The 23,313-nt window shown below is 39.0% G+C and overlaps 1 protein-coding gene across 3 annotated transcripts in view; it reads left to right on the top strand.

The window, feature by feature from the left end:
• The first annotated feature begins 3,975 nt into the window (after positions 1–3,975).
• LOC126412349 (phosphatidylinositol 4-phosphate 3-kinase C2 domain-containing subunit alpha) overlaps positions 3,976–23,313 on the top strand; it is a 250,635-nt gene continuing 231,297 nt past the window's right edge. For 2 of the 3 annotated variants that reach the window (XM_050081901.1, XM_050081900.1), the window contains exons 1-2: positions 4,058–4,079; positions 5,000–5,179. In XM_050081901.1, coding sequence (XP_049937858.1) covers positions 4,073–4,079; positions 5,000–5,179 — 187 coding nt within the window. In that variant the 5' untranslated portion in view covers positions 4,058–4,072. Of the gene's footprint in view, positions 4,080–4,712; positions 4,871–4,999; positions 5,180–23,313 lie in introns of all 3 variants that reach the window. The other variant, XM_050081902.1, reaches the window with a different exon arrangement.

The following is a 23,313-nucleotide window of genomic DNA, read 5'->3' as shown; positions in this document are numbered from 1 at the left end:
TTCAAGCGTTAACTCCGCTTTGCAGTTTCTCGGGTTGTAATTGACGTATTACTTTGAAAATTCTGAGTAAATGATTTGGCTCTTTACATGACTAAATGTTGTTGTTGTTGTGGTCTTCAGTCCTGAGACTGGTTTGATGCAGCTCTCCATGCTACTCTATCCTGTGCAAGCTTTTTCATCTCCCAGTACCTACTGCAACCTACATCCTTCTGAATCTGCTTAGTGTATTCATCTCTTGGTCTCCCTCTACGATTTTTACCCTCCACGCTGCCCTCCAATACTAAATTGGTGATCCCTTGATGCCTCAGAACATGTCCTACCAACCGATCCCTTCTTCTGGTCAAGTTGTGCCACAAACTTCTCTTCTCCCCAATCCCATTCAATACTTCCTCATTAGTTATGTGATCTACCCATCTAATCTTTAGCATTCTTCTGTAGCACCACATTTCGAAAGCTTCTATTCTCTTCTTGTCCAAACTATTTATCGTCCATGTTTCACTTCCATACATGGCTACACTCCAAACGAATACTTTCAGAAATGACTTCCTGACACTTAAATCAATACTGGATGTTAACAAATTTCTCTTCTTCAGAAACGCTTTCCTTGCCATTGCCAGCCTACATTTTATATCCTCTCTACTTCGACCATCATCAGTTATTTTGCTCCCCAAATAGCAAAACTCCTTTACTACTTTAAGTGCCTCATTTCCTAATCTAATTCCCTCAGCATCACCCGACTTAATTAGACTACATTCCATGACTAAATATGACCTTACAAAAGTTAAACAATTTTGCAAATATCAAGTTTCATTAAGGGAATAGTAACATGTAGCAACTGTCAAAGCAGCCCATTCTCTATTAATTTGTAGTAATGGGTTAATTATTTTACAGTTTACCTTATCAGATTCGCTGTGGAAGCACAGATATTTTTAAAAAATGTTAAACACACTGTGTTTCAGTAATAACTACATGTTTCGTAAGAAATCTAATGATATGAATGTTGATCACATATTCAGTAGTAAGGAATTACTTATATTGCACTTTAGTTTGCTGGGTAATAAATCACGACTTCACAGTAATTAAAGTGTACATATTCGTTGCATTTAACTACAGATTATTTTGTGAAATAATCTGGTGGTAGAAATGTTACAATTTTCAAAGTAGTTTTTGTGGAAAGCACATTGTAGGAATGTAATTTGAGATTTTGAATGTTGCTGTGATCTGGATCATGCTAAAACCTACACATCCTGTAAGTGCTAATGATTAATGATTGTTCTTGTGGCTATTTGATGAACTGTTACTACAGTGTTCTTTGCTAATTTAATATTCTTGTATTCGGTATGCTCTATACTTGCATATTAGTAGTTAAGTGGGATAATAATTCAGCGCTCATTATTAAACTGTAATGAAAAGAGATATCATGAATGTTATGTGTACTAAGAATCACATTGATTCTAATAGAAACAACTTTCGACAGATAAATAATGCTACAAATAATGAAGGATTAAAAGCTATTGATAGACATGTGAAGAATTTTATTTAGAGTGGGAAAAAGTAAATAATACAATCACCACTGCTTAATTAGCCCATTTTAACTTGATGTCATACCTTGTATGTATTAGTTTGGTGCATAAGTTTGAAGAATTTTTTTGCATGTTATTATGGTTGCTACAGGTTTATTTATCAATTTTCATTTTTTTGTGGTTCACTGTTGCTATTTGAGATAACATACTGTCATTTTGTCATTTGGAGATAATGAGTGAAGCTATGGGTGGTAGAAAATGGAGTGCCAAATGGAGAAATCGGAACATTTCCAACATATTCTTCTATTCGAGTTCAGTAGAGGGGTGACAGCAGTGGAGGCAGTCAAAAACGTTTGCGCTGTGCATGGGGATAATGCCACCAGACAGAGATGCAAGGTAAGAAAATGATTTCCTCATTTCAAGAAGACTCTTTTTGACATTAGCGACTCTCCACGCTCAGAAAGACCCTCATGGATTGATAAAGACCGTTTAAATTCATTAATCCACAGTGATGCACGTCACTGTGCTCGAGAACTGGCAGATGTGATGAACTGTGAACATTCCACCATTCTATAAGATTTGAATGCAAAGGGGAAGGTTCAAAAATCAGATGTACAGGTACTGTGTGCTCAAAGCCAAAACCACAAAAACCGTGGATAGCAATATGTGCATCTCTGCTTTCCCGTCATCAACTGGCTGGTGAACAACATAAGCGATTCCTACACTGTATTGTTACTGGCGACGAGCAGTGGTGTCTCTACACAAACATAAGGAAACGAAAGGAGTGATTCAGCCCAAACAAATTAGCAACACACCATAAAAAGACCTGCAGCAATCCACACAAGTTTATGTTATACATCTAGTGGAACAGCGACGGTGTGATGTACTATGAATTGCTTCCACGAAGTGTAACCACCACTGCAGACATTTGTTATCAACAACTGAGAAGCCTTGAAAACGCAATCCAAGAATAACGACCAGGAAGACTATATGAAGTGATACTGCTCCACGATAATGCCTGCCTGCATTCTACTAGACTGATAATAAGCACCAGACAAGAGTTGGATTGGAAATCATTCCATACCTGCCTTTTTCACCTGATCTTGCTCCTTCAGCTTTTCACCTTTTCCTCTCTCTATCGAACAACCTTCAAAGAACGTCATTTCCGGATGGAAATGCGCTCCAAACATAGCTCGACGAGTTTTTCGTCTCAAAATCGAGGTTTTTTTTTTTTTTTTTTTTTTTTTTTTTTTCAATCACGGGATCGAAGAGTTACCCAACGTTGACAGACTGTTTTAAATTGCGAAGGAGACATACTATTGATGGCTAAGGTTTGTATTATGTTTATCTGTTGTTTATTGAGCTCATGGAAAAACGCTATAAACTTGTGCACCAACCCAATAGTAACGCTACGTTTTCAACTGAAGGATAGTCTATGATTGATGTTGTACAGTAATCCTGTATCTCTTCCAACATTCTAATGATTCGTAAGGTGCTGATTTATTTAATACATACGTTTGTGATAGAATTTTTGCTGGAATTTATGATATTTTGTAGACATTGTGTATAATTTCCTTTGATATTTCTATACTTGCTATATCTATCTTGTACAAATAATATTTGCTTATGTATTTTAACTTCTGACGGCACCGACCGCATGTAGGCCTACAGATGCCCAAAGGTGAATAAAGCATTTGTATTTGTACTAAGAAAAGGATGTTATTAATCTTATCATCATTCACTCTGTGGTAGTACGTAATGGATTACACTCTGAAGGTCTATTATAGAATTGCTTAAAGTAGGTTTTCGTATGACATCAGCCGTTTCTCTATGAGTACCTTCTTTTTTTCCTCCAGATGTTGTACCATATTCGTTACAATTTACCACTGCGATAATAAGCGTGCTATCATTCGTGTTGCCTTAGATATAGCGTACCATGTGTCTGTCCGACGCATGGAGGTAAAAATACCCCCATGGTCCGACGAGATGTGAACTTCCTTCTCTGTAACATAATTCCAGAGGCTAATCGTAATGACCCGATATATTGCCAATAAATCTAAGCACTTTCTGTACTTGCAACTGGGACCATGTGACTACGCTTCATAGCCTTAGCCAAGAGATACTTCAATGTGTCTGTATGGCTTGATGGACTATATTTATTTTTTATTAATCTCATAGTTAAAAGCTCCTCCAACTGTATGGGTCTTACAAGCAGGTCAGGTAAACAAACTCCTCAGAGAACCGGCGAAAGCAAATGTAAATAGCTGCGAATTGTGTTCCCGGTAACATGAAATCCACCAAATTCTGCTTTATTATACCATATGAGTCATAGGTTTCAAGAATTCCAGCACATTGCTTTAAGTATGTGTGAGACAAGCACAACAAAATATTAAAAGTTTTAACGGTGAGAGGACAGAAGATTTTATCTTTCACTTAACATGTTTGGAGGAAGCGTTTCTTGACAGTATGTGTGACTGTTTTGGTGAGATGAGTGCAGTGACATAAGGCAGAATAAGATTTGTAAATGTGTGGCTCATTATTTGCAAGTGATGAACGGTAGGCGATTTTCGGGGTCTTAATGGTTGAATATTGTCACATGCTTCAGTAGTTTGTCAAAACGTATCAGTTCAGATTTATAAACTAGTATGAAGCGCCGTACAGTAATCCGTCAGAGGTATCCAAATATGCTCTAAAACTTCAGAAGTGTTGAGTTTGTCAAGGTTTGGCGTAAATGTGGTTGGTGCTTAATAAGAATATTTGTCAACATAGTTAAACACCTGTTGCTGCGGACAAAAGTTGCGATAATGTTAAGAAAAACGTCCGTAAAGTGAAAGAATTACAAATAACCAGCTTGTTTATTTGGAAAATGAATGGAAGTCGCTGTTGTATTTGATTTCCTGGGGTGTCAACAGGAAAACTGCATTAATACACCGAAGTGCGTCGCTACTCTCTCCGTAGATTATTGCAAGCAGCTTTTATAACGAAAGTACAGAAATCAGAGTTATCATGATTTGTATATCTACATTTGGTTTTGTGTTATATTTATAAAATCCTTGTACAGGCGAGAACGTATTTGCTGCTAATTCGAAAGGGAGTGTGGAAGACTTGTAGTCCAAGTCTCGACAAGTCAGTGCAATCATTTTTGCTAGGCACTCTTTCCTTAATAAGCGAACTTTCTATTATTTGCAGGATATCATCATGTAGAAGTTGCGATTCAGTTCACAAGAAATTTAATGACCTCAGATGAAAAAAAAATATTTACATGTAAGATGTGTGTGAAGGACATATTAATTTTTCATCATGGAATATCATAATTTAGCAATGTTTCTGCTTTGATTACTCCAAAGGCAAGTCAGTGGAAAGTACCTTGTTTATTTCATACAGTAGCATGTCATTCAGAATTAGTAAAACATTCAAAAATTCAACATTTTGGTGGAGTTTAAGCTAAGGTACACAATGCCATCTTCAAATTGCAGAAATGACGGAGCTCGGTGGCAGGTTCAGCAGTGCAAAAGCGGCAGACTATGATCGGCAGTTTGAGGAAGACCTTGAACGTGCCAGAGCACTTAGTCTTGAAAGTTTAGCATTGGAAAAATTTAGGCAACAGAAGGAGCTTGAGAAATTCAGAGTGAAAACACAAAGTGTGCCAATAACAGGTTTGTCAGAAAAACATATCAGTTATTTAGTTAACATCTTCGATCCTTTCCTTAAACATTTTGCTGTAAAGAAATGATCTTGCGTACAGAGCAGTTGGAAGAAAAATTGTGTGTGAAAGTGAGTGCATATTAACTTATTGATTTACAGGCTATTGTAATTTTTGCCATTAGATTGTCATAGGCTAAATTTTCATTGTGCAGCCTCCCATTTATTCATCATATAAAGTTTGTTGATCTTTCTTGCTTATTTTGTTGGGAATGTAGCATGGAGGTATCATGACTTCCACTTCTGCTTCAACCAGTCTTCCTTTGTTTCATTGTTGCATTTTGACATGAAGACAAATATAGTTCTGCATATAATCATTTGATTATAAGTGATATATCTGTACTGAATTAGTTCACACTGTGATCTATTGTGACTTGCATGTAATATTGTCATTCTGCTGCTTGAGTGATCCAGTGCCATAAATTGCAAAACTGTATGGTTTCTGGTAGCATAATTCTTACTCTGTTGAACTATATATTGTAGTGAGTGGAAGGCTCTATGTATTTCATTTTGTTAATGTAAGGTACTTTTGTACCAATAAATTTGTCCCAGAATGACTTTTTTATCCCTTAAATTTAAGAATTTAATTAGTCGACTCAAAGTGATTCATATGAAATGCAAAGGTGCGGATTCCATCACTTAATTTGCAAACCAAATCAGTACACATAATGTTATACTAACTTAGGTGCAAATAAATTTGTCCTTTGGCCATTCTGCACAGTAGTGGGCCTATAGGATTTGTACAGTGCATTAGAGCTTTCTAATCAAAAAAGAAGTCTAGTGCCATTGTGGGTACTTTTTTCATATGAAAAAAAAAATCATAATTCATACATGTAACTAAAACCTATAAATAACTCACTGCACAGAGAAATTACATTCAAAAAGGCTCAAACAAGCTCTCCAAATATTCCACCATTCACAAAATTCTACTGTCAAGATGCTGCATACATATTTGTACCTGCTAACAAACAAAAAGAAGAGCAGCACATTAACAAGACTGAAACCTTGGACAGCAATAGCTTACACTACACTGTGCCAGCAGCTACTACAGCCGTTCAGTGGCTTGTGGTGGATTTGATGAGGGGTGAGAAGTGAGAGGGTTGCAAGGGAGGGAGGGTGGGCTGGAGACGGGTGACGAGGGGCTGTGAGAGAGAGGCCATAGGTTGACAGCATACAAATGCAGTTTGGGCACATGCAACATTTCCAGTCATGAGCTCAGGTTGCACATGTCGAGGATGAGAAGTGAATTGAGAGTGGTAGACAAGACAGAGAAAGGGAGTTCTGGTGCCAGATTAATGAAGTTGCAATACTGAAGTAGGGATTGAGGTGAATGTGGGGCAAGGAGCTAATAGAGAATGTGATAAATAGGACTATAGAAACAAAGAATGTGTTGCAAGAATAGCTCCCATCTACGTAGTTCAGAGAGGCTGGTGTTGGAAAGGAAGGAATGGAGAATTAAAGGGCAAGGGCTGTTAAACAGCCATTGAAACTGAGCATGTGTTTAGCAGCCTGTTCTACCACTGGATGGTTAACTCTGCTACTGGGTGCAGTTCGGTAGTGACCATTCATGCAGATTGACAGCTTGTTGGTTATCATGGGGTATGACACAAGCAGCAAATCCTAGTTTAGCTATAGCTCCAACCTCTTGCAGTGTTCCTATCCTGTGCACTTGCTGTGCTTCTCCATTCTGCATTCCTATCCTGCACACCTTCCACCTCTTCCTTTTGCATTATTGTCCTGTGCAACTGCTGCCTCTCCTTTCAGCATTCCTGACACATGCACTGTCCCACCTTCTACCTCTCCCTTGTACCTCCTGCTGAGCTGTCGGGCACTCTTTTTTTCAACCCTCCCTCCCACTCTCTGCCTTCTTTCTCCTCTCACCCATCTCCACTAGACACAATACTCACACCAGTTAAGCTGCAGATGGGACCAATGACCTCACTGGCAAATTGCTTTTTCAAATATGTTTAGCTCTAGCATTCGATGTTTTTCATAAACTGATGTGCCTACTATCTTTTTACATATCATAGTTTTACTGACCTTATACATAATGATTTTTGGGACATGTAAAAGTCATTTGCTAATTGCATTTATCTAATCATCTGATTGCTGATGATCAGCACATAAATTTTGATGGCATGCAGTTGCCAAGGACAATGTGTTTTACATCTGTACATCCTTATTCACGGCATCTCGCTGATTACCATAAGAGTTTGAGCTAGGTGTGCATCTGCACTGAAGAGATCATTGGCTGTCATCACCTTGATTATGTATATTTGGTGTCTGTTCTTTTAGATATGGCTGAAAGAGCAGACAGCACATAGATTATAGGTGTATGCTAATGTTACCTTCATAGATCATAAGTGAAATGGTCCTCATGGTTGCCCAATAAATCTGAAATATATATATTTTTTATATTAGAGTAGATACAGCCGAATAAGTAGTAGTGAGTAAAAGACATTTAGTGCCAGTAACTACAGGGCTATTACAAATGATTGAAGCGATTTCATAAATTCACTGTAGCTCCATTCATTGACATATGGTCACGACACACTACAGATACGTAGAAAAACTCATAAAGTTTTGTTCGGCTGAAGCCGCACTTCAGGTTTCTGCCGCCAGAGCGCTCGAGAGCGCAGTGAGACAAAATGGCGACAGGAGCCGAGAAAGTGTATATCGTGCTTGAAATGCACTCACATCAGTCAGTCATAACAGTGCAACGACGCTTCCGGACGAAGTTCAACAAAGATCCACCAACTGCTAACTCCATTCGGCGATGGTATGCGCAGTTTAAAGCTTCTGGATGCCTCTGTAAGGGGAAATCAGCGGGTCGGCCTGCAGTGAGCGAAGAAACGGTTGAACGTGTGCGGGCAAGTTTCACGCGTAGCCCGCGGAAGTCGACAAATAAAGCAAGCAGGGAGCTAAACGTACCACAGCCGACGGTTTGGAAAATCTTACGGAAAAGACTAAAGCAGAAGCCTTACCGTTTACAATTGCTACAAGCCCTGACACCCAATGACAAAGTCAAACGATTTGAATTTTCGGCACGGTTGCAACAGCTCATGGGAGAGGATGCGTTCAGTGCGAAACTTGTTTTCAGTGATGAAGCAACACTTTTTCTTAATGGTGAAGTGAACAGACACAATGTGCGAATCTGGACGGTAGAGAATCCTCACGCATTCGTGCAGCAAATTCGCAATTCACCAAAAGTTAACGTGTTTTGTGCAATCTCACGGTTTAAAGTTTACGGCCCCTTTTTCTTCTGTGAAAAAAACGTTACAGGACACGTGTATCTGGACGTGCTGGAAAATTGGCTCATGCCACAACTGGAGACCGACAGCGCTGACTTCATCTTTCAACAGGATGGTGCTCCACCGCACTTCCATCATGATGTTCGGCATTTCTTATACGGGAGATTGGAAAACCGATGGATCGGTCGTGGTGGAGATCATGATCAGCAATTCATGTCATGGCCTCCACGCTCTCCCGACTTAACGCTATGCGATTTCTTTCTGTGGGGTTATGTGAAAGATTCAGTGTTTAAACCTCCTCTACCAAGAAACATGCCAGAACTGCAAGCTCGCATCAACGATGCTTTCGAACTCATTGATGGGGACATGCTGCGCCGAGTGTGGGAGGAACTTGATTATCGGCTTGATGTCTGCCGAATCACTAAAGGGGCACATATCGAACATTTGTGAATGCCTAAAAAAACTTTTTGAGTTTTTGTATTTGTGTGCAAAGCATTGTGAAAATATCTCAAGTAATAAAGTTATTGTAGAGCTGTGAAATCGCTTCAATCATTTGTAATAACCCTGTATATTTGTGCTTCCAGGTAAAATACGTAGAACACAACAACCAAGGAACATTATATTACACACACAAAACTCAGAGTCTATTATATTTCACATGATGCACTTTATCGCCATCTCACATGAAATATATTGTTCAAACAATTCCAACTCCCCCCTTGTGGTTTGCCTTCACAAGATAAACCAAAATAGCCCCACAATGTTTTCAAACTTCTCTTTGTCCAAGGGTTTTGTCAGAAGGTCAGCCAACATGTCTTCTGTGCGCATGTAGTCCATGGCGATGTTCTGTCGCTCTTCGTGGTCCTGAATAAAATGGTGCCTTATATCAGTATGTTTTGTCCTAGCACTAGTGACATCATGTTTAGTTAGGTTAATGGCTCCTTTATTATCACAGAAGATCGTTATAGGTTCCACAATTAAATTGGGTTCTATTTCAGATATTAATGTTCTTAGCCACAATGCTTCCTGTGCGGTGCAAGATAGCACCGTATACTAGGTCTCTTTGGTACTCAATGATGCAACAGGTTTTTGCTTTTGACAGGACCATGCAATGAGGGCCCCAAGTAATTTAAAGCAGCAGCCAGTAGTGGAGTGCCTATCTCCCAATTCACTCCCCCAGCCCTCATCACTGTAGCCTTCTAGTTTTGCATTACCTTCTCTATGGCATCTTAATTCGTGGTTTGAAGTTCCTCTTAGATATTGGAATATCCTTTTCACAGCTGTCCAGAGCTTTTCCTCTGGGTCTCAGCAATATCTGCTCACTGTGTTGGTGACAAAAGCAATGTCGAGTTGTGATGTTTGAGACAAGTATAACAGACTCCCTACTGCTTCTAAATATGGAACATTCCTGTCACATTCCACATCTGTTTCATTTATATTTAACTTCACTCCTACTTCCATGGGAGTAGTTTTGGGTTTATAATCACTCATGCCAAATTTCTTTAAGATTTTTTTCTGTATATGATGATTGATGTATGTTCAATTCTTGTCTCTCCTTATCCTTAGTGATCTGCATACCTAAATAATGTTTAACTTCTCCCAAATCATGCAACTTAAACTTGGTTTGCAGCTGTTTCTTAAAAATTCTCATTTGTCGTTAGTTTTATCATCATCATCATCATCATCATCATCCCTTCTCTTCCCCTTTTATAGTATATAATGGAATCTGCCTTAGATTGCTTCATATTCATATTTATTAGAGTTTTATGTAGACACCAATTCCAGCAATGTCCACTCTGTTGAAGTCCATAATCACTTTTTTGCAAACCTGAAATCTTTTTCCTTTCCGATCGTGTTTTCATGACTTCTCTTGGTTGAATGACATATATCTCCTCCTCCCAGTTTCCCATTTAAGATGCTGTTTTTATGTCCATATGATGAATTGTTAAATTTCGTTTTGCTGCCAAGGCTAAAAGATATATCAATGATGCATATTTGACTACAGGTGAAAAAGTTTCTTTGTAATCTACCCCTTGTTTTTGTGAATATCCTTTTATTACGAGTCTTGCTTTATATCTTGGCGATGAATTTTCAGGGCTCTTCAAAGTGAATACCCATCTTGCCTGTAATGGTTTATCTGCTAGCTTATGTACCCATTCAAAGATTTCGTTCTGAGAGAAAGATTCCAGTTCCCTCTCCATCACTTATTTCCATTCTTGAGAGTTTGGGCCGCTCATTGCTTCTTCTACTGTTGTTGGCTCATCATTAAAAAACTAGGCTGCATACGTCTCAAAATCCGGATATTATTTCGGTTTTGGTACATGAGAACAACACCTTACATTGTTCTCTTCATTTTGTGCATTCTCAAACTCATTGTCATCATAAATAGTCTCCATTTGCCTTTGACTGTCCTCTTCCTGTTCTTCACTTTCTCTTTCTTCACATAAGGTTTCACTCTCAGAACTAGGTGCAGTTAACTTAGTAGTCTTGCCCTCTTCAGAGTCCTTTCTATTTTCAAAGAATATTACACTTCTGCTTGTAACTATCCTTTTATCCAATGGATCCCTTAATCGGTAGCTCTTTGAATTCTCACAATATCCTACAAAAATATACTTTTTAGCTTTTGGGTCCCATTTTCCTCTCAGCTGTTCTGGAATGTGCGTCATTGCATCACACCCCAAAGCTGTTATATTGCTTATGTCAGGTTTCCTTCCTACCCATATCTCATAGGGGGTTCTATTCCTTAATGCTTTTGTAGGTGATCTACTGTTCAAATATACGGCTGTTGATATCGCCTATGCCCAAAAATCTTTTAATAATCCAGCATCAGTTATCATGTTCCTTGCTTTTTCAACAGTGGTCCTATTAGTCCTCTCAGCAACCCCATTTTGAGATGGGCTTTACCTTATGGCAGTTTGGTCCCTGATTACCAATATTGCCAGAAGTGTCTTCAATTTCTGGTTAATATATTCTCTCCTGTTATCAGACCTGATGATTTTTAACCTTCTTTCCCATCGACCTTTCCACCATATTACAATATTCCTCAAAAGTGTCACTCATTTGGTCTTTAGAACTAAGAAAATAAATATGAGTATATTGTGAATAATCGTCAATCAACATAAGAAAATAACAGCTCCCACCTATGGATTCTCACTCCATCGGGCCACATACATCTATAGGGATTAACTGTAAGACCTTCACAGATTTGCTTTTACTAGTCTTAAAAGGTAGCCCGCTTGTTTTTCTTCTATGCATATCTCGCTAGGGTCCTTGGAAACACTATAATTCTGTATTTCCTTTACCATGTCCCTTTCTATTTAGGTGTCCAAGTCTGCGGTGCCATAAAAAACCTTCCACTGAGTATACTGAATGACTAACATTTCTATGTTTACTGTCAATGGTATCCAACTTAAAAATACCACTTTCGTTACTTGCTGTAGTTATAACGTTGATTGCTCTTGCTCTGTGCATGTCAAAAATGACTTTATTTCTCTTCTTGACAATTTCCCCTACAGACAGTTAGTCGCAAAATTTTTTTCATAGTGGTCATCATGTGCTGTAGCCATATTGGGATCACCATTTACACTTACATAGGTCTAGTTTACCAGCCAAATGACATTGGAGCTTTCTGCCATCAACAGTAGATATTCCCATCTGAGTTTTATCTTTATCATCATAAAGAAGAGATTTGTCTTTAATAATATGCACAGATGCACCTGAGTCTAAAATACATTCCAGTTGACAATTACCCACATCTCCATCACCTTTATTATTGGTCCCTCTCTCTGGGCTATCAGCAGTATACCTCTTTAGCTGCGTGTCTGACCTTGGGTTTACTTTTTCTTTGCACTGAGATAAAATATGCCTCTTCTTATGACATAGCACCTCACTGAATTCTTCTTCCTGTTTTTTGAATAAAGAGCAGATGCAGTTTTCTTCTTCAATACATGACAGCTTGAACTACTCTATACATCCTGCAGGATTTTCACTTTACCACTGTCACCCGTGATCGGTATACCTGAGCTTTCCAGCCTCATAATCATAGGCGCACACCTTTCGGGCAGTCCTTCCAACAGTAGTGCCCCTATCCATTCCTCAGCGATCTCAAACCCAATGTTTCTCAGTAGGTTTTACATGACAAATTTTGTTGATGTATTGGTCTGCACTCTTGCATTTGTCCAGCTGAGTGGTAATTAACTTAAGTAATAACCCTACTTTCCTTGTAAGACCTCCATCCTCAAAAGCACTTCATAATGTCTGCCCAACTTCTTTCGCTGTTGCAGCTTTTTCAGTGTGGACATAATTCACTGAGTCAACCAGTAATACTAACTTTGATTTTGCTTTCCTATCCTTACTCGAATAATTCTGACCTGTGGATTTCATTGCCCCATCCACCACATCCCATAGGTCATCCAAATGTAAATACACTTCTTCTGAAAATTTCCACATTGCATAGTTTTCACGACCCATAAGTCTTTCAATCTGCAGAATTTGTGCTGCGCTCATTTTAACTGCTACTTTTCATCTTTCTTGACGTAAAGAATAATACAAAAGAGTTGCACTCATCTTGTGAGGATAACTCACACTTCATGCAAGTGCACTACTTGGAACTTTTCCAATACTTTCTCACAACTATATTATGGATATACTTGTTCCAAATGCATTTCTGGGCCTATAACCGATTAGAGTCAACACAGTTGAATAAGTAATAGTGAGTAAAAGACATTTAGTGGCAGTAACTGTATTTGCACTTCCCGGTAAAATACATCGAACACAATAACCAAGGAACATTACACTACACACACAAAACTCATAGCGTACAGTAGCACCAGAGAAGCTTATTATATTTCACATGATGTCCAATTTCCGCCATCTCGCGCGAAATATATTGTTCACACAATTCCAACATATAAGACAAATTTGTCACAGAGCAGGTAGATGTACAATGTAGAGCCATTCTATACCAAGTGGTCTGATTTTGGATAAAGTTCTCACATGACCATCGCAGATTTTGCTGAAATTGTGTGTGAACATTTACAGATGTTCCTAATAAACATTGGTAAAGTTTCATCTTCTGCAGAGGCAGTCATTTGTTTGATCCCATAGCACAGCTATCAGCAGTGCACCTGTGAGTTTTCGGCAATTTTGAGACATATATCTGGCAATATTTTCTTGAATGGAACAAAGCTACGCCATCTTCTTCAACACTTTATGCTCTCTGAAGTGAAATAATAATAATAATAAAAAAGATTTCCTGAACAGTTTTCATATGGACAGTTTGAAGCAAACTTAGCTGAAAAAAATAGATGCATGAAAAAATGTGAAGTTTGGATTTCTATACCTCCAGAAGTAATTGTGGCCTAAACCTGAATCTTTGCAGGTATGAACGTACCAAGGCACGGTCTTAGAATACAAAATTTTGTTGTACTACTGCATTCCAGTAATTTACAAATTGTTGGCAATTTGTGTAGAAACACCAAAAGTAGCTATTTTTGGCCCACTTTTACAAGAAAAGACTCTTAAAGTACTTTCGTTGGAAAGACCATGTTCTGAACCACTTAAAAATCTAGATGTAGTTTTGCAAAATGGTCATAAGGCTCTAAAAATTACGACAAAGTAGAAGCACATTGAAAGTAGGCCCATGTTGTGCCGGTACTCAAATCTAACATCTTTTATGTTCTACAGCCGTGTAGTACTCTTTAGATAATATCAACAATCAGATGACTAGGAAATGAGCTTGAGTCAGACAAATTGCAAACACATAGTTGTTAAATTTTTTTTAAATTTTTTTTTTAGGCCTCCATCCAGCACTCAGCTGTAAAGAATTTTTTTTTATAAAAAATGAAATGAAATCCAGTAAGAGTAATTTGCTCTTTTTTTTCTTGTGACTCTAATAATTTGAGGTAATCCCATTGAAAAGTGTAATCTTTTGGGTTCTGTCTTCTCAAAATTTCTTTCCAAACAATCCCATGATGTCATCTGGCCGGCAGAATATTTTTTCTCATGATATTTTACAGCCAGTTAATGAAACCTGTAAAAAAATTCAAGTTGACCGAAGTAAACATAAGCTTAGGATTCTAAAAGAAACATTTTCTTGCATTGACCTGTAACACTTACAGAAATGTATCCTCAGGCTTGGGATCCTGTGTAAAGAAACTCTTATTCAGTCTTGGGAAACTGTTCTTAAGAAACCCACCCATGACCACTGTTGCACAGCTATCGGTTGTGACTCTTGTGAGGTTTACAGTTTTCTCTCTTTAAAAGGAACCAGTTGTGGAGAAGAGCAACACATTTATACAATTTTTCATCAGATCACGAATGTTCAGCACAAGCCATGACCTGTGCAAACACAAAGTACATCAAACCTTCAACTGGAATTAAATCAGCATATCAGTAGAGTTACACAACAATAAAAAAAAATCCTGACAATTGTCTATAATATGAATCCACTCCAAAATGTCAGACCGCTATGAACTTAATTTACATAATGTGAAAATCATGTAAGACTTGAAGGCTATTTATATGATGTGTGTTGCAACTGTTGTGCAACAGTATTACTACCATGATCTCTACTCCCTTGGTAATGCACAGTGTGAAATTTATAACCAGTTTGTAATTACAGCAGAAAAGCAAATGTCACAATGAGTCATCTACATCTACATCCATACTCCGCAAGCCACCTGTCGGTGTGTGGCGGAAGGTACTTTGAGTACCTCTATCGGTTCTCCCTTCTATTGCAGTCTCGTATTGTTCGTGGAAAGAAAGATTGTCAGTATGCCTCCGTGTGGGCTCTCTCTGATTTTATCCTCATGGACTCTTCGCGAGATGTACGTAGGAAGTAGCAATATACTGCTTGACTCTTCAGTGAAAGTATGTTCTTGAAACTTCAACAAAAGCCCGTACCGAGCTACTGAGTGTCTGCAGAGTCTTCCACTGGAGTTTACCTATCATCTCTGTAACGCTTTCGCGATTACTAAATGATCCTGTAATGAAGCATGCTGCTCTCCGTTGGATTTTCTCTCTGTCTTCTATCAACCCTATCTGGTGCGGATCAGTATTCAAGAAGTGTGTGAACAAGTGTACTGTAACCTACTTCCTTTGTCTTCGGATTGCATTTCCTTAGGATTCTTCCAATGAATCTCAGTCTGGCATCTGCTTTACCAACGATTAATTTTACATGGTCATTCCATTTTAATGCCTGCTCCCAGATAATTTATCGAATTAACTGCTTCCAGTTGCTGACCTGCTATATTGTAGCTAAATGATAAAGAATCTTTCTTTCTATGTATTTGCAGCACATTTTTATATTGTAGCTAAATGATAAAGGATCGTTCTTTCTGTGTATTCGCAGCACATTACATTTATCTGCATTGAGATTAAATTGCCATTCCCTGCACCATGTGTCAACTCTTTGCGGATCCTCCTGCATTTCAGTACAATTTTCCATTGTTACAACCTCTCGATATACTACAGCATCATCCGTGAAAAGCCTCAGTGAACTTCCGATGTTATCCACAAGGTCATTTATATGTGTTGTGAATCCCAACTGTCCTATGACACTCCCCTGCGGCACACCTGAAATCACTCTTACTTCAGAAGACTTCTCTCCATTGAGAATGACATGCTGCGTTCTGTTACCTAGGAACTCTTCAATTCAATCACACAATTGGTCTGATAGCCCATGTGCTCTTACTTTGTTCTTTAAACAACTGTGGGGAACTGTATCAAACACTTTGCGGAAGTCAAGAAACATGGCATCTACCCGGGAACCCATGTCTATGGCCCTCTGAGTCTCGTGGATGAATAGCGCGAGCTGGGTTTCACATGATCGTCTTTTTCGAAATCCATGCTGATTCCTTCAGAGTACATTTCTAGTCTCCAGGAAAGGCATTACACTCAAACATAATACTTGTTCCAAAATTCTACAACTGGTTGACGTTAGAGATATAGGTCTATACTTCTGTACATCTGTTTGACGTCCCTTCTTGAAAACGGGGATGACCTGTGCCCTTTTCCAATCTTTTGGAACGCTACGCTCTTCTAGAGATCTTCGGTACACTGCTGCAAGAAGGGGGGCAAGTTCCTTCGTGTACTCTGTGTAAAATCGAACTGGTATCCTATCAGGTCCAGCAGCCTTTCCTCTTTTGAGCGATTTTAATTGTTTTTCTATCCCTCTGTCATCTATTTCGATATCTACCATTTTGTCATCTGTGCAACAATATAGAGAAGGAACTACAGTGAAACAGCTTTGGAAAAAGACATTTAGTATTTCGGCCTTTAGTCTGTCATCCTCTGTTTCAGTTCCCTTTTGGTCACAGTGTGTCTGGACATTTTGTTTTGATCCACCTACCGCTTTGACATAAGACCAAAATTTCTTAGGATTTTCTGCAAAGTCAGTACATAGAACTTTACTTTCGAATTCATTGAATGCCTCTCGCATAGCCCTTCTCACACTACATTTTGCTTTGTGTAATTTTTGCTTCTCTGCAAGGCTTTGGCTATGTTTGTTTGTGGGACTGATGACCATAGATGTTAAGTCCCATAGTGCTCAGAGCCACACATGTTTGTTTGCTGTGAAGTTCCCTTTGCTTCCGTAGCAGTTTTCTAACTCGGTTGTTGTACCACAGTGGCTCTTTTCCATCTCTTACGATCTTGCTTGGCACATACTCATCTAATTCGTGTTGTACAATGGTTTTGAACTTTGTCCACTGATCCTCAACACTATCTGTACTTGAGACAAAACTTTTGTGTTGAGCCGTCAAGTACTCTGAAATCTGCTTTTTGTCAATTTTGCTAAACAGAAAAAAATCTTCCTACCTTCTTTAATATTTCCATTTACGGCTGAAATCATCGACGCAGTAACTGCTTTATGATCACTGATTCCCTGTTCTGTGTTAACTGTTTCAAATAGTTCGGGTCTGTTTGTCACCAGAAGGTCTAATATGTTATCGCCACGAGTCGGTTCTCTGTTTAACTGCTCAAGGTAGTTTTCAGATGATGCACTTAAAAAAATTTCACTGGATTCTTTGTCCCTGCCAGCCGTTATAAATATCTGAATCTCCCAGTCTATATCTGGTAAATTAAAATCTCTATCCAGAACTATAACATGGTGGGGAAATCTACTTGAAATATTTTCCAAATTTTCCTTCAGGTGCTCTGCCACAACAGCTGCTGAGCCAGGGAGCCTATAGAGACATCCAGTTACCATGTTTGAGCCTGCTTTAACCGTGACCTTCACCCAAATTATTTCACATTTTGGATCTCCGTAAATTTCCCTCGATACTATTGCACTTTTTATCTCTATAAACACGCCTCCCCCTTCACTGTACAGCCTCTCTCTGCGGTATACATTCCATTCTGAGTTTAGAATTTCATTACTGTTTACATCTGGTTTCAGCCAAATTTTCCGTGCCTAGTACCATGTGGGCATTGTGACCGTTTATTAATGAGAGCAGTTCTGGGATCTTTCTATAGATGCTTCTGCAGTTTATTATTACCACATTAATATTGTTATTCCCTGTTGTGTTTTGCCTACTACTACCACCACCTTTTCGCATCTCAGGAGGTGTCTTGTCTGGCCTAGGGAGGGAATTCTCTAACCCAAAAAACCCACATGTGCACTCCACACGTACTCCACTACCCTTGTAACCACTTCCTGCTTGTAGTGCACGCCTGACCTATTCAGGGGGACCCTACATTTCTCCACCTGATAGCGGAGGTCAAGAAATTTGCACCCCAAATCTCCGCAGAATCGTCTGAGCCTCTGGTTTAAGCCTTCCACTCGGCTCCAAACCAGAGGACAACGATCGGTTCTGGGAACAATACACCAATAGTTAGCTCAGATTCCACCCCGCGAGCGAGGCTTTCCACCTTCACCAACTCCAACTGCCTGTATGAACTGAGGATGACCTCTGAACCCAGATGGCAGGAGTCATTGGTGCTGACATGAACAACAACTTGCAGTCGGGTGCACCCAGTGCTCTCTCTCGCTGCTGGCAGGGCCTCCTCCACATCTCGGATGAGATCCCCCAGCAAGCAGACAGAGTGAACACTGGCCTTCTTCCCCGACCTTTCCGCTATTTCCGTAAGGGACTCCATCACCTGCCTAACATTGGAGCTCACAATCAGTATAAACCCCTCCCCTCCCCCTGTGTGCCTGCTCGGATCTTGCTGGAGAAGCGGCCACATGTCCACTCACAGGCAGAGCGGGCGATGCCACACGGCCAGCCTCCACATTGACCCTCCACCTCGTGCGACACGAACCCCGTTGAACCCACCACTCCCCTTGGGGAGAGGGTGGCCCAACTGCACCGGGTACCCGCAAAGATGTCTCGACAGCAGGGACCGTGGGTGAAGCATGTAAATAATGCCTGAAGTGAACCATGCGACGCACCAGACTCCCCACTGCCGCTACACTCCGAGCCAGCAGCCTGAATGTGGCTGACCGCGGCCATCAGCACGTTCAGCTGTTCGCGAACAGTGGCCGGCTCCTCCTGCATCTGTACCCAGCAGTCACACGTCCTATCCATCCTAAGAAATCAACAATTTACTGCAGAGAGTTAATCAAGTTTTAAATAGACTGCTAATTCACTAAAGGCGGCTAATAGCTGAGTAAACTGTGGTTACTAGACACTTCTTGTTGGAAACAATGAAAATAAGCACTACCTGTCTCTGGACTGTATTCAAAACACACGAAATCTATGGAACACTATTACTAGTACACGAAAATTAAAGCTTCCTAAAAGCAAAAACCCACAGAAAAAGAAGTGACAAGTAAGAAAAACACAGTTAATACTTAAATTTACGTAGCTTGCTGCACAGCAGATGTGAAGGAGACGGCAGTTACGACAAAAGGCACCAGTTTTATGAAGTGTTTAGAGTTATTCAGTCTTTCTCACTTTCTAGTCATCAGGACTTTTGGTTTCACCTTCCCCAGAAAGTACTAAACAATTATAGACCATAATAACAATGTTAGATATAATTTGAGTACTGGCGGAACATGGGCCCATTTTCAGTGCACCTCCACCTGTCATTTTTTAAGAGTGTATGTGCTCGCATTGCAAAACCCTTCCTAGTTTTTTACACTGTTTAGTATATGGGCCTTCTAATGAAAGTGGTTTAAAAGAGTTTTCAGAAGAACCCACCCCCCCCCCCCCCCCTTTATTTTTAACTGCACCAAAAATAAGCATTTTTGGCGAAGAAAAATTGCCGACTTTGCCCTCAATTTGTAAACTGTTGGAAATCAATAGGACAATGAAGTTTTGTAGTGTAAGACCTTGCGTTGGCAAGTTTATATGTGCTAAGTTTTGTTTCAGGTTTATCCCACAATCACTTCTAGAGCTATAAAAAGCTAAATGTCACATTTTTTCAGTATCTATCTAATTTTTCTTCTCTTAAAATTGTCCATATGAAAATTGCTCTGAATTTGTTTTATATTTATTTTTTTTTTTTCGCTTATGAGAGTGTAAGATGTTGTACAAAACAGCCTAGTTTTGCTCCTTTTGAAAAAAATGTTGCCAGAGATATTATGTTCCAAAGTTGCCGGAAACTCATGGGTGCACTGTTGAAAGTGTTGAACTGAACATACTTTTACCAGTATTTATTGGGAAAAGCTGCTAGTGTTCACATAAAATTTCAGCAAAATCCATGATGGTTATGCAGGAACAACCTTATACTGAGGAGCATGCAACAAGGAATCCTTCATAATCTTTGTATGTAAAGCACATAACTTTTACCCATTACAGAACATAAAAATGCTCTGAAACTGAATGAGCTTCCCAAGCTCTAGTTCCATTTTTTCTTTTTAATTATGGATGTGAGTATTTTTACTGCCTATAAAATTGGGCACATTGTTCTGTAATTGGAGCAGGCTGTACATGGTCAATTGGAAGAGAACAATAATCATAACAATAGTTTATAATTTTGAAAAGTCGATTTTCACTTTCTCTTCACAATTCTGACAGAGCTCATATTGCTTTCTGTAGTGTCAGTTCTTTCAGTGCTGATTCAAATTCCATTTTCATAATTACAGGACCTACTTATCTGCTACCATTTTCTCTTTCTTCTTCAGTAATGTCTTGCCCTCATATTTTCATTGTTTATCTTGTATCACAGGTGATTCTTCTCTTGTCTTGAACTGTAATTTATTATTATTCCTGGACACTTTATCAATCATTCTGTTTTTTGTGTGTGTTTCTATACCCTATATATCTTTCACCAACTGTTGATAAGGCTCACTACATTTTTTTTTTTGGAATGATGATCATTATTCTTTCCTGATCTTATATTGTTTGTTTTTCTGAATATAGTTCTTTCCTGAATGAAGATTCTCATAGTGTCTATCATCCATGGTCTTCTGTTTTCCTTCCCCCCCCTCCTTATACTTCATTTGATGTTTTTGTTAAAATTTATTCTAGATGTTGCAGTATTATTGCCATTGTTAATGATGTTTTTTGTAATAGCATATTCTCTTCTTATTCCTGGTTTTTTGTTGTTTCGGTGTTCTGTCTTTTCTGCACGAATCTTATGGATTCTTTCAAATTTTGAGTTAAGCTTTGTTAAGACTGGCACTTGATCTCTGTTTCCATATGATCCTGCATAGCTATGGATAGTCTGATTTAAACTCAAGTAGACACATTCATCTGTTAGTTTGGATTTCTAATCAAAATTTCCTACTGTCCCCCTTTCAAAAGTACTCCCTACTATGGTGTTGACATTTCCCATTTTGATTTTATTGTCGTTGTCACTTCTTACTTTTATTAACACTCAGATGTTCTCATACATTTTGTCAACCTAGTGTTAATTCTGTGCAGAAGTTTGAAAATAGACTTGTAAATTCACTAAGCTGGCAAGTTTAAAAGCAGTACTTATCATTAATCTTGCTTACACTCATTCACAGGAAATACTGTGGTGGTTTTCTGTAGTATTTCATGTCATAATTTTGTTACCATTAAATTTGTCTGGACTGTGCCAGTAAATATTCATTCCCCATCCAGATTGACTGCTCTGAAAAGGAACATTCTTCCATCTTTACTGTTGTAGATTGTCATCTTTCTCAGCCACTGAAGTCATTGTTCTTCTTCACTTGTAATCCCAGGCAGGACCCCTTACAGGTTGCTGTCATATAGAGTCAAATGAAAACTTTGTTTTTTTCTGAGACGTTACTCCTGCCTCTCCTTCTTTTGCAACTAGGCATGTGATTGGCCATGGTAGCAAAATAAAAAATAAAAATTAAAAGTGCATACTGTTGGGGGCAGTTTTCAGTATGTGACTTTTTTGGGGGGGAGGGAGCATATGTGTGCATGTAACAACATACTTTCTCTTATACAACCACCAAGCACTGGTTGCTGTATGTCTTCAAATAATTCAGTGCACAGCAACAGAGCTCAACCACCTTTAATAAAGGTAAATTAATTTTCTTTTGTACAGACTTTTGGTTCCAGGTCTCTTTCGAAGCTCATTCTCTGGCTCTACTTTCCGTGCATACAACCTGTGGGATTTCTCCAGGTTGTTTCAAATTTGTTGAATCCAGAGTACATTCTTTATTTCTCGTGTATGGCATGTGTTTGCACAATTCTCATTGTTGGCAATGTTTGATCGTGTCCACAAAAATTTCAGCTTTTATTTTCTATGTCTGCTGTTACGTTATACAAATCTTTGTTGTTTTATGGCTTTCACCAATATTTTTCTGCTTTATGTTTTCTTCTTCCTTTAGAATTTTTTCCAGTTCACTTTGTGTATTGAATATTAATGTTTCACTGACATACAGAAATTCAGATTCAGTCATTGTGTTGTTGTATGTAGCATGTAACCTTAGTACATGTGGATATGTTCTCCTGTACATTCTTGAGTTTCTGTAGTACAACTCTGTCAGGGTGTATACGACCCGAGACAACCGGGAGATCCGGGAAAAAGCCAGGAATTTTTTCATCCAGGAGAAAAGTGGGAAAAACCCAGGAATTTTTTAGAGTTCCGGGAATTTTTCATTGTTTTAGTTTTCAGTCAAATTTTTGTAACTTTGATTGGCAAGAACCAATACTCTAATAAAGAATATTACCATATCTCACTACTGCAGAATAATACTGCAGCAGTAAAAAACGAGAGAGGAAAAAAAATGAAAATAAAACTCAAGTTGCAAAGGAAATGCACCATTTACAACAACAAAACACAGTGCTCATACAAGCGTCTGCCAACAGTAAAACATGTCAAAGGCTTTAGGAAGACTGTGATGTATCTTAAAGTGTAACACGCACAAAATAGATTAACATTATGTGTGAAAGCTTAGCTTCTCTTGCAGCTTATTAATCTTGGAGACCCATATTGTACGTAAAAGCTTTTCTTTTCTTGTAGCAACACTATGTATATTAATTTAAATCATTACCTGTACCTCTTTGTGTGTTCGCGCTACTTAACAGTGATGTTGCTATTGGCTGACTACATCACGTGTCCTATGCTCTGAATATGTCATCGGGTTCCGAGATCGCTTGACATGAGCTATGACTGGCTTACAAAAGTGCCTCACAGTCTTGCTTTCAATCCTTCTAAAAATAACATGCAGTGTTTGGTGGAATTTGAATTTATACTTTTGTACTGCGTTTAATCCCTGGCTCCCCCCCCCCCCCTCCCTCACTCTCTGCTGTCCCTTAGTGCAAGTGCGCACCCCCCCCCCCCCCCGCCGCCCCCGCCCCCCTCCCACACACACACAAGGGGGGAAGGGGGGGGGGGCTTGCCAACACACAGGGATTTATTGGGAATGTTCTGCATTCTGTCACTGACGTACAAACCGCCTCACCTTTATTTTTGTCTCCCTTTTCCCTTCTTTGTTTCCCTTGTCCTCT

Source organism: Schistocerca serialis, chromosome 7, assembly GCF_023864345.2.
Source record: "Schistocerca serialis cubense isolate TAMUIC-IGC-003099 chromosome 7, iqSchSeri2.2, whole genome shotgun sequence".
In the NCBI taxonomy this organism is placed as follows: Eukaryota; Metazoa; Arthropoda; class Insecta; order Orthoptera; family Acrididae; genus Schistocerca; species Schistocerca serialis.
Note: the sequence above shows the minus strand (reverse complement) of the source record. Positions and strands in the feature narration are given on the sequence as shown.